The sequence below is a fragment of the Silene latifolia genome, chromosome 1, assembly GCF_048544455.1.
Source record: "Silene latifolia isolate original U9 population chromosome 1, ASM4854445v1, whole genome shotgun sequence".
NCBI classification, from domain to species: Eukaryota; Viridiplantae; Streptophyta; class Magnoliopsida; order Caryophyllales; family Caryophyllaceae; genus Silene; species Silene latifolia.
In genome coordinates, this window is record NC_133526.1 from 198,346,999 (window position 1) to 198,359,298 (window position 12,300).

At 36.2% G+C, this 12,300-nt stretch overlaps 1 protein-coding gene across 2 annotated transcripts; it reads right to left on the reverse strand.

Annotated features, from left to right (window-relative positions):
• Positions 1 to 636: 636 nt before the first annotated feature.
• Positions 637 to 10,987, reverse strand: LOC141616996 (subtilisin-like protease SBT4.4). 2 transcript variants are annotated; one of them, XM_074434170.1, is made up of 10 exons: positions 10,818 to 10,987; positions 7,981 to 8,115; positions 4,334 to 4,422; positions 3,912 to 4,250; positions 3,061 to 3,541; positions 2,685 to 2,779; positions 2,374 to 2,589; positions 2,063 to 2,174; positions 1,765 to 1,978; positions 637 to 1,271 (listed from the first exon to the last, which is right to left on the reverse strand). In XM_074434170.1, the coding sequence occupies exons 4-10, from the start codon at positions 4,085 to 4,087 to the stop codon at positions 742 to 744; spliced, it is 1,824 nt and encodes a 607-aa protein (XP_074290271.1). In that variant the 5' UTR covers positions 4,088 to 4,250; positions 4,334 to 4,422; positions 7,981 to 8,115; positions 10,818 to 10,987; the 3' UTR covers positions 637 to 741. The 2 variants fall into 2 exon arrangements, with proteins under 2 accessions (XP_074290271.1, XP_074290267.1); XM_074434166.1 differs by having other exon boundaries at positions 7,977 to 8,115.
• Between the last annotated feature and the right edge of the window lie 1,313 nt (positions 10,988 to 12,300).

The following is a 12,300-nucleotide window of genomic DNA, read 5'->3' on the forward strand; positions in this document are numbered from 1 at the left end:
CACGAACCCAACACGAAATTAACGGGTTTGGGTTGAGGCTTAATGATCCATTTATGTAAGTGGGTCGACACGAACACGACACGATATTTAATTGGGTTGGGTTTGGGTTAAGCTCTATAAACACGAACCCGACACGACGACACGAATGACCTGTTTACTAAATTAATCCTAATTTTTATTGATCCTCCATCACAAAAATATACTTTAACTTCCCAAATGGACATGACACGAAAACACGACACGGACCCGACACGAAATTAACGGGTTAGGGTTGAGGCTTGATGACCCATTTATGTAAGTGGGTTGACACGAACACGACACGATATTTAATTGGATCGGGTTTGGGTTGGAGGGTTTATGACCCGTTTACATGTGACACGAACACGAACCCGACACGACCTGATCTGTTTGTCAGGTCTAATGCTAATAACATCAATATGCTGCTAGTGGCAACATATTAAAAAACAACAGATTCCAACCAATATACTATCAGAATATGGTGTTTACCAAACACATGAAAATAGTAGATATATTGGTCAACCTACTAATTAGGCCGAAATCTACTAATTTCACTCAATATGCGATTTACCAAAGAGGGCCTAAAGAAGATGAAAAAATTGCAAGAATAATTATGAATTTTACTCCAAATCAAAATCAAAATCGTTATTTATTCACCATAATATTCCCGTCACGCGAATTGATCTTTCAAAGAATCCAAAAAAAACAAAATAAAAAAACACACTAGAGTGTGTACACAACAATTGGACTCCTAACAGTATGAATTCCGTCGGACCAAATTAAGGAAGCTGTGGCTAATGATGAAGACGGAATTCCCTTGCCAGTAACGACAATGTCGAAAGATTTACTCTCTTTCAATGACTTGAACGACAAAGTATCCGGCTTTACTCCGACCTGAATATTTGAACCCGATATAACTTTAGCCTTGTAAGTTGAGCTAGAATTTCCGACATTCGTGACAGTTCTGCTGAACTTCAAGTTGAAAGGTTTATCAGCATCTACTAAGGCTGCCATAGAAGGATAGTTAACATCTTTCGGGGATGGACCAATTTCTTCCGGGCAGGAAATGCTTTTGTTGCCTGTGATTAGACCGATCTCCGTTGGTTCGTAGCCTAACTTGCATAAAAATGCAATGTAGTCCTTTACAGTAGCGTCATACACAATCCCAGGGTTTGTAGCCTTAACAGGGTTGAGATGTCCTGATCCGTAGGCAAATTCAGCTTCTGGGTTCTTTGAAGGGCTCATAGGGGTAGCTGGATGTCGAAAAACAAGACGATATTAGTGTTGGACATTCTTAATAAAAAGTGTTTATGCAGCTAATTAGCTTTTTGATTATTTCTAATGCAAACCAGCTAAATAAGTATAATTCCTGAAAGGCTGAAACACAAAAACTGAGAGACGGTCTCTTATTAAGTTATTGAGAGATCACTTTTTCCGTAACTCTTTATGTATTGTTCATAAATCATAACCCTTTTATTATTAGATGTCACTACCAAAGAGGTCACAGCCTAGTGTTTAAGCCTTACGACTAAGGTACCGTGACAATAGGTCACAGGTTCGAATCCCGTTGCCCCTATACTGGCCTTGCGTCTCATTTGGAATCCGTCTCTCAAGAGTCCAAATGTATAAGTGATGAAAACTTTTTTTTTTTTAAAGAAGTTTTTTCCGGTTTTTAGTCTCAAAAAAAGTTTCCAAAGGTCATACTCATGTTCGAGAATCACACACAATATGAGGTTGGAATGTAACCTGTAGTCATGAGGGCGGACTTAATAGCGGCAGGGGACCAATCAGGATGCACTGATTTAACATACGCAGCTGCACCAGCTACATGAGGGCAAGCCATGGATGTTCCTGACATAACACTGTATTTTACTGATCTCTTATCCTCCTCTGTGTCTGACACAGAAGCTTCTGGTGAGTATGCTGCCAAAATGTCGACTCCAGGTGCACTAATATCCGGCTGTACAGCAAAAATGTCAAGCCAGGTTATAACAGAATGCAATATAAACCATTCAGGAGCTTTGTTTCATTTCAAACAACAAACCTTGAGGATATCTGATGCGATTGAGTTAGGACCTCGCGACGAAAACTTAGCAACAAAAGGAGCATATGTGTCATTAATGGTTTCACTTTTGAGGATATTGCCCTCAGGAGATCTACAATAACAATCATGGCAGTTTAGACCATCAAATACGTCAAAAGGGTAACAACTATAAATTATTCGAGTGTCCCAAAGGATCATGCCGATGGGTAAGTAAGAGGTCATTTTTGTATGACCATAATAAAAATACAAGTAAAAGGTACCGAGTATCTAACAAAAAATAGTAAACATATTAGTATTGTCCGAAATCATACTTTGTTGAGTTAAGGTAGGATTCGAGAGCTTTGAAGTCAGAAACGTTTAGTGTTGCAGCTGGAAGAGGAAAAATAAAAGAGACGTTGTCAAAACGAGTCACTGACAGCGACCCTAGAGCACCAGCCCTTAAAACTGCTGCAAATGCGGTGTTATCATCACAAACGAGTATCTTTCCTTTCACTAGCCTTTTATCCAGACAGTTTTCCAAACAGCTCCTGTAACACGCATGGAAGTATGGAGTATTTATGGTTAAGAGATACTATACGAATACACAACCTTACAAAAGGTACTGAAATGGATAGAAGATTACTTTGCATCAACCTCATCGCACTCACTTGTCACGCCTTTCCCATATAACAAAGGGTACTTGTCTTCTTTCAATTCAAATGCGTTAACAGAATTTCCCTGTCTCAAAAATCAGTGACAAGACGTGTAAAAAACGGTTTACAAATGGGGAAGAAGGTTTGAAACTAATAATGTACCCGTAACTCATTTATGATAGATTCATAATACAAACACTCTCCAACGGACAAACTTTTTCTTAGTAAATTAAATTTTTTATTTTATAGCAAGAATTTTAGTTCAGTCGCTCCGCTCTTAAGTGTTACCATAGTCCCATTAAAGTAGAGGTCAAATAAAGAAAGACGAGGAAAAAGCTATATATGTAGGGAGTACGTAGTACATACAGTGAAGGTCTTTCCATTGCCAAGGGTAACATTGGTAATGATACGCCGATCTGTAGTACTAGCTGCAACAGAGAAAAGCCAGGGAGCTAAACTTTCTATAGTTGATTTCTCATCTCCGTTATTTCCAGCAGAATGTACGGTCAGTACTCCTTTTGCCATGGCGTGGAATGCACCAATTGCAATACTATCTTCACTAAAACCAGGTGTCGGACCTCCAAGAGAAATTGTAATCAAGTCGACTCCATCAGCAATTGAATCATCAAAAGCTGCCAGAACATCATGACCTTGGCACCCACCGGGACCACAAACTCTGTACACTGCTATCCTAGCAGAAGGCACCCCTCCTCTTGCTGTTCCATTGGCTATGCCATAAAAGCTTGCGCCTTCTACTTTGCGCCCTGCTGCTGTTGAGGCTGTGTGGGTCCCATGGCCTCCGATATCCCTTGCAGATCCCGAATATCCCCTTGCTCCAATTATTTTTCTGCAAAAACGAATTTAAGTTACCACAAAGTACAGTTTGTCACTCTCGTTAGGTTTCCAAGATTTACGAAAATGGGTAGTACTTAATGAGGGCATTTGAACTAATTTGATTCGAACATACTCAAACTCATCTAAAAATGCCGTGCTCATGTGAGTATCCCACATTGAAGAATTAGGTGAGAGTACCTTGTGGACGCGGCCTATGCCTGTGTGTGAATTTAAAAAAAAACCACCAAAGTAAAGTGCCGAAGTAGGATAAATGGACAAGACACTTCCTTGATGTCAATATAAACTCGATAAGCGTTCTAGTAAAGAAATAATGACAGTATTATTGTACAATCTTGAAGATATAGACAAAGAAAGAATATTACTTGTTGCAAGTAAAGTTTTTTTCGCCATCACATCCACCTTTCCATTTCTTAGGAACAGGACTTAAGCCATCATCATTAAAGCTAGGAGACTCCGGCCAGATTCCGGAGTCGATAACACCAATTATAATGTCGCTTTCAGCATTTAGACGCTCCGGAGTTGGTTCAGGAAATCCCATAAAATCCCAGGATCGTGTGGTATGAAGCTGAAGCGTTCTGCTAGGAAAGACAGATACGACTTCCTTGGCATTTTTGAGATTTTCAGCCTCTTTTTCTGTCAGTTTCGCAGCAAAACCATTAAAACTCCTCTTGTAACTTCGAATGATAGTCTCTTCTGCAGATCTGTGGAATGACTTTTATCAGTAATTCAGTACTAAGCAAATTAATTATATTGTTAAAAAAGTGTAACTATACTACTTAATTACCTGCCATGTACAACTTGTTCCAGAATACTAATGTGTTGAGATGAAACGGAGTATTGGTTTGAAATCGAGCCCAGGTATACAATATAATCCTACACCATAAAATAAGCCATTAATTTCGGAGAATTCTGTGAATAACTGCCTTAATATATGTGCTGTACAAATGCATAAAAAAAATAGTGAGGCAACGAGAAATGCCATAAGATAAACTTGGAAAAAGTTTTCTGCTAGTGGTCGGTCACGTTCACATTTTTTGTTGAACAAGGTACACAAAATTGACTTCTCTTAATTAATAAACTCGTCGTGCCTATAATTTATCACAACGAAATTGTATAAATGGTAGACTATAAAATGAGTTCTTGCCTTAGTATCATCATTAACCTCAGCAGACACTACCAAAGCAAAAACACAGAAAACAGAAATATAAAGAGCTGAAAAAATTATAGACTTCAGCATTTTTTAATTCTAATGAATATGAATGAGCAGGATTAATGATGTACAGACTATTTATAAAACAGAATGCACCTTACTGTGAAGATAGTTAAATGGGTTTCAAACATGGAAATCTTATCTAATTTTACTATTTTAGTATAAAATAAAAAATTTCAAATTGCTATGATCTTGGCATTTAATTATAGTTATTTAATGTTGTAATTCATTCCTTAATTGGCTCTTTAACATGTGCCACGTGATAGAAAAACCCTATTATATATTTAGGGTCACTTAAACAAGATCAATAATTACTATCTTTGAGTATCAAATTGATTGGTTTCCAAATAAAATGTTAGTATTCTGGGGGAAAAAATCTCCCTTAATATTAAGAGAATCTCCCTTACTAAGAGAATAAAAACTCTTTTAGTTTTCTCTTCAAAAGGCATCTATCTACTTAAATAAGAAAACAAGTAAAACATCCCCTATTTACTAAATGAATAGGCAAAACTCCCACTTTTCCCGCCTAAAAGATTTTTCCTAGAATAGTGATTGGTATTTTTAACATATAATATAGGTATGACATGATAATTTATAAATGGACATAATCTTTTGTATTTAAATATTTATATTATTTAATATTTCACATTCTGCACAAATTTATCTCCGATCATTTTAGGATAAGGAAATTCTTTTTTTTAAAGAACTTTATGATAAAATTATTGGCTTTTTATGATAAGAAGTTGCGGCTAAAAAATATGGTATTAGTAAATATTTGTTAAAAATTCATGGACTTATTATGATAAAAATTTGCAGCTAAAAAATATGTTATTAGTAAATATTTGTAAATTAACATCATTAATTTCTCGGTAAAAAAATAAAAAAAAAATACTCATTTTATTACTTCTCAGTTCTCACGATCTAAATTTTTATTTATTTCTCCAATCAAAATACATTAAAGGAGAAACATGAAAAATAAGTGAATTGTCGATTTAAATTTTATAAATACACAAACTCTTGTTTACATCCGTTATTATTTACAACGGAGGTATAAATTTAACCTAACCAACACCTTTTCCCGGTGTGATAGGGTGATACACCCCTCCGTTATAATTTACAACGGTTATAAGCAAGACTAATTGTTATAAATAATACACTAGAAAGTAAGACTCTATAAATACCGTACATATATGCACGGGGTCCATATTAGTAAGTATATAAATAGCGCGCATTCATTGCGCGGGATCTAAACTAGTTCTTTTATTAAATTGTTATATTTTCAATTAATATATATTCTTATAATTGAACTCTGATCTTTAGTTAAATTCATAATTATGATTTTTCATTAAAATAAAATAAAATTGGTATTAAAATATAAACTATATGTTGCTAAACTTTTTAGTAATGCAATAATTATTACTGTATAGAATAACTTGACACATACTTGTTATTAGCTTCGTGACAGAAAACAAATTCATTTAAAAAAATCACAACTTAACTTAATTCTCTTTAATTAGTTTTTCATTTCAATTGTTTTTGTTTCATATCAAAATATAATGAGTAGGTCTCCTGAGAGACGGTCTCTTAATAAATCTTATTAAGAGACCATTGTACAATTTTAAGAAAAAGTGGTACTAAAGGTAATAAAATAGGTACAAATCATGACTAATGATAAAATGGGTACATTTATTATGTAAATAGGTACGAAATTACTATGTTACGATCAACAACAAAAGGGGTACGAAATACAAATAAAAGGGTATGGAAGATTGGTCTCTCAATAGCTTAGTGAGAAACCGTCTCGCAAGTTTTAGTGAAATATAATAGAGTAACATATTAAATATTAATGAGGTGTAAATTTAAAAAGTATATAAATAATAAATAATACACTAAAAAAAATAACTCTATACATGCGCAGGATCTATACTAGTTAAAAACAATTGGCTCAGCCATTCAAATAGCTAAAATAAGAACGTACATGTTAAATCATGCAAATAAACCTTCACAATTAGAGCTGAGCTAGTAAGCCTGACCCAACCCGTACCCGAGCAAACCCGACTGGATAGAACCCGGGAATTTTGTGACCCGAAACCGACACGACTCGATAATCAGTGACCCGAACCCGACCCAAACCCAACCCAATATTGCCGATTAAATTGATGACCCGACAATTATTAAACTTAATATTGATCAAAATGAGGGCGATTTAGTGTTTCGATTGATACGTTTAGCTTAATAATCCCCTTATATTTACTAAAAGAATAGGAGAAGCTATCATTTTCCCGCCTAAAACATATTCCTAAAGCAGAGCTTAGTATTTTTAGCATATACTATAGGTATGAATGTATGATGGTTATTAATGGCACAATCGTTAAAATTTAATATTTAAAACATTCCATTTCACATTCTACAAAAATTTATCTCCGGTTTGATATGATAAAAAAAATCTTTTTTTTGTTTAAATAATTTTACGATGAAAATTCATCGACTTTCAACGATAAGAAGTTGTGCAAAAAAATGTTATTAGTAAAAAAATTCTGAATAACATCATTAATTTCTCGGTAAAAGAAAAACAGTGATGAGAAACATGAAAAATAAGTACACTAAAAAGTAAAACTCTATAACTAGCGTGCATACATTGCACGTGATCTAAACTAGTGGAGTAACTAACCAAATAATGGTCGAAAAATAAATTTTAATGGACAGAAATTGGAATAATGCGATAAAATCGCTAGACCTGATGGTGACCCGACCCGGTACATCATTTGACCCGAACCAGACCCGACAGGGTATGCTCCCGATATGACCCGAACCCGATATGACCCGACCCGGCTTGACTCGACCCAAACCTGACACGATTGCCACCATTAAATCACAGTACACACCAGAGTTCCTACATAATACGGAGTACTAAAGAAAAATATGCATCTAGTAGTATAGTAACAAACTAACAATACAAAGGCCGACAAGAGTGTTGCTCAATCTTGTTATCATGATGACTATTTCTCTCGTGTGAAATATGTAACCAATTGCATCGACGTTAAACAGAGGAAGCAAGCCATATGTGACTGGAATATGTGCAAACAGGAAGGACAGATCAACATGATAGTCCATGAATTATGAGTTAGACACTAATCTTCTATCATACTTCAGCAAGAAGGTAACAGATGCAAAGCCTAAGAGAAAAATATGCAGAACACAAAAGAAATAGAATTACATGCCAAATTTAAGTTGCTGCTGTTTTAATGGCCTTCGCAGCCACTCGTCAGTCGTCATAGATCCCCCCACCTGCCACCGCCACCACCCATAACAGACCTGTCCGCCATTTAAAATTCTCAAAATTGCACATTGTAATCCTGCATTCATCGCCATAATAGTAAAACATAAATAGCTAACATTTATTGATTAAATAAAAAAGGAACCGAGCATAACACTAAAATTGAATATTAAAACGAGATTTATTTGAAAATAGCGAGGCAGACACAAAATTAGAGCATAGAAACCTCGCTAGACATGACATCACTTTTGACAATGAATATAACGCTTAGATGACGCCAATGACTTGACAACCGTAACATGCACCAATATCTGTTCGACCCTATCCTGGACTTACAAGCAAATGTGAAACTAAAGTGTGTGCTGATTGCAGAATGTTGTCGCATGACTTCATAAATTCATGAGTTGTGATGTCAACAACTATTCTTTAGGGCTAGGGAGCACGCAAAGTCTCATGAATTTATGAAGTCATGCGACAACATTCAAGGTTACGAAACTAACAGTAAGTTTATCTGAATGAAATGTGAAACTATGTAAGTTTATCTGAATGAAATCTATAAGTCCATAACATACAAGGTTATGAAACTGACAGTACAGAATGTAACGAGTGGCAGAACTTTTAAAGGCAGACATATGCAAGTAACTTCAGACTAACAAAAGCGATAGCAATTAGCCACGTGCGGTAACTCATTAACAAGCCTACGCCAAGTCAATAAATCAAAGGACTACCCTAGACACCTCCAAAGCTTCAGACTAGATTTTTTTTCTCTTAACACTGAATGCAACGCAAACCGTAGATATTCCAAAAACAAAAGGAAACAAGAACCGTAAAGCACCACACAACAAAAAACCCAAGTTACAGACTTACAGATACTAATGTGTCTACTACAACTTAGAAAAGATTACATTCAGCTTAACCTTTTTGAGCGATCGCTATGAAAGAATCACCCCATCCCATTCTCCTCCGATATCACTGCTACTTCAAAAACCGAACACTAGCTGAACAAGGCATACATCCCAAAACTTCCACTGGAAACGTCACACATACATTCAAGAACGATATAAAACACCTATACAAACAACTACCAGCCTCACATTTTGCTTCCCTATAAAGCAATCTAAACCTCATAACAAGCCATATCTTGCGCCTCGTCAACCTCATATACGTAAATTTCCTATACACAGCCCATTCTTCCTGCCCCCTACGGCCCTACCAAAAGCCACCACTAAACTAGACTTTCTTCTCCCGCTTCTCAATACCGCACAGCAAATATCTACTAACAAGTCACTCAAATCCTGACGAGTGTATCATGAATCAAATGTTACGTATTCATACTGAATTAGAATTAGGAACCTTGCGCTGCTCTTTAATCTTCTCCTAGAGCTCTTGCTATTTGAATTCCTCCACATCAACCTTCCATTTGTTACCGTAAATGAAAATAACCTTACAATTTCAACTTAAAAATCTGCATCTCTATCACATTTAGGGTGTGTTTGGATTGAGGGATTTGGAGGGAAAGGAAAGGGAGAGAGAGAGAGAGAGTAGGGGATTTAAATTCTTTTATTTTGAGATGGATGTGCGGACATACAAGGAAAGATCGGTTAAGGAATGAGGTGATTAGAGAAAAGGTAAAAGTGGCTCCAGTAGAGGACAAGATGATGGAAAAACGACTTAGATGGTTTGGCCATGTGAGAAAGAGACCTATGGATGCACCAGTTAGGAGCCTGGAGACTTGGAGAACAGAAAAGGTCCCTAGAGGTAGGGGAAGACCGAGACAGACATGGTTGAGAGTGATAGAGCACGATATGAGATTTCTGGGGCTTGAGGAGAGTATGGTGACAGAGAGGGCACAATGGAGAGAAAGAATACATGTGGATTTTTAGTATTGATGTTTTTTTTTGACATACTTAGTGTTTTTATTTAATTTAAAGAAATTAAATTATTTATTCTTCTCTCCTTTAGTACACTTTTTTACCAACCACTTTCTTATAGATTTTATTTGGTTTACTTTTTAGGCATTTCGGATCCTTAATTCTATTTCGGTTTTTAAAATCGTTTTAATCTTCTCTCTCGATTTAAATTTTAAGTTTTTATAAAGAAGTCCGGAATTCGATTTTAAAACCCCTAACTCCCTAAGTTTACCTTGACTTTCCATTACATTTTCGTTCTCCCTTTTTGTTTTTCATTTTCCCTTTTTACTCGTTTTTTTGAGGCGCGCGCTCACCCATTGACGGTTCGAAAGGATGATTCATGTCAACCGACCCCAATTCATTTTGGGATTAAGGCTCTGATGTTGTTGTTGGATAGGAAATAAGTGTAAAGGGAAACGGAGGGGGAAAGATTTGGAGGAATCCTTTCCCCCTCCCCTCCCCTCCCTTTCCCTTCCATCCTTCCCCCTCCCCTACCTTTCCCTCCTATTTTAGTATCCAAACACACCCTTAACACATCGCAAATCGGACGTAATCTAATTCCCCGCATCAACCGCCCATACTTTACAGCAAATGACAACAACAACAACAACAACAACCACAACCACAACCACAACCACAACCACAACAACGGCGAAGATAACGTTGCATTATCAACCGTATTTGCGTGTATAGCTCTTTCGCAATTTTAAGTTGAAAATCCGCAATTGTATCACATTAACAATAACAAATCCGTCATAATTTCACAGTTTGCATCAAATAACCTTAATTGCAGCATAAAATTAACAAATCATGAGCTCAATTGAAGAAAGAACAAAGTAAATTTCCGAAATAGTAACAGTAAATAGCATACTTTTTACAGATTTCTGCGTTTTCTCTTTCTCTGACATCCTGGACTTTTCCTGCATCATAATCTCAGAAATAATGACGAAATTGAAGTGTAAAAGTCGCAAAATAATGATAATGCAACGTAAGAACAAAGGATAATCAGGAATTTTCGGAGATGAGAGCAAAATTGAAGGGAATTGGAGCGTGATAATGGAACTTCCATCGCAGGAGCAGAGTTCTTCAAGCGCGGCTTTTGTGTAATTATGCTTTGCCTAATTGGAGCGTGATAATGGAACTACCAATAATTTACCCTAGTCTTGTCAAAGTGTTAAGTTGAGTCTTGGATTTCCAAGACTCAACTTAAAATTTTAGGTGAATCTTGACCTCACGTTAAAGAAAAATGGGATATTCTACATGGCAGATCCTCAATTTTTCGATTTTTTCTACATAAAGACTCTACACTTATTAAAACATACATGGCACCTCTAATTGTTGTCATTATCACTAAGTGTACTCCCTAAACTTTATTTTCCATCAATTAAACTCGTTTTAGGCGTTAAATGATTACTTGACGCGCGTAGCTTCGACATTTATCATCTCATGACATAAGTACTCTATTAGGCTCAATATCCATCTTTGAACCTGATAATTTGGCAAGGAATCAATAAATTTTCCGTCATAAACTTTTTAGCCCATATATATCAATAAATATTAGGATCGAGATAGATATGAAGCCCAATAGAATCCTTATGTCATGGATAATAAATGACAAGTTTGGTTACGCGTGAAAGTCATTATATAACGCCCAAAACTGAATTTAATTGATGGAAAATAAAGTTTAGGGGTACACTTAGGGATAATGACAACAATTAGGGGTACCATGTATGTTATAAAAAGTGTAGGGGTACCATGTAGAAAGTTGAAAAATAGAGGGGTACCATGTAGATTATCCCAAGAAAAATTGTCCAATGAGTGGACAACATGTGTCATTTTTTTTTGTTAAAAAAAAAGTGGAGTGAAAAAGTAGAGTCTGAAGTGAGTCTGACGGATAATGTATAAAGTCTGAGGTGAGTCTGGGATGGTATAAACAATAAATAAATAATAAAAGTTAGTGGAATGTTGATGTGCCAGAGTCTTAGACTTGGGAGAGTCTGACTGATAATCTTACCCTAACTCGGATCTGGTCATCTGGTTCAAACTAAAGAATTAACCGCGGCTCGACCATGATCCGGCTCAAAATAAGGGACTCGAACTTGATATAAGTGTCTTATTTGTCAAGTCGAGGATATTAATAGATGGTTTTTCTAAAATGTGCCCAATAGGCACATGATACGAAATGTTTAGGCATAGGATTGGGTGAGGAAGTTGTTCCGGGTGTAATTCCGGAGCAGGATTGTGACCACTTGAGCTTGTAGAACGATGTCGTTGCTCGTCTCTTCCTTTCTCTCTTTCCTGTAAAGATGAACAAACTGAGGGTTCGGCTTGGGGCAGAGCGTACTCACTCCGAC

Bases quoted from the DNA above. Each gene is read 5' to 3' on its own strand.
- LOC141616996 (XM_074434170.1), bottom strand. From the start codon at position 4,087: ATGGGATTTCCTGAACCAACTCCGGAGCGTCTAAATGCTGAAAGCGAC. The intron at 2,590-2,684 runs GTAATCTTCTAT...TGCGTGTTACAG, and splicing joins TGCGATGAGGTTGATGCAAA to GAGCTGTTTGGAAAACTGTC. The intron at 1,979-2,062 runs GTTTGTTGTTTG...TTTGCTGTACAG, and splicing joins TCGCATCAGATATCCTCAAG to CCGGATATTAGTGCACCTGG.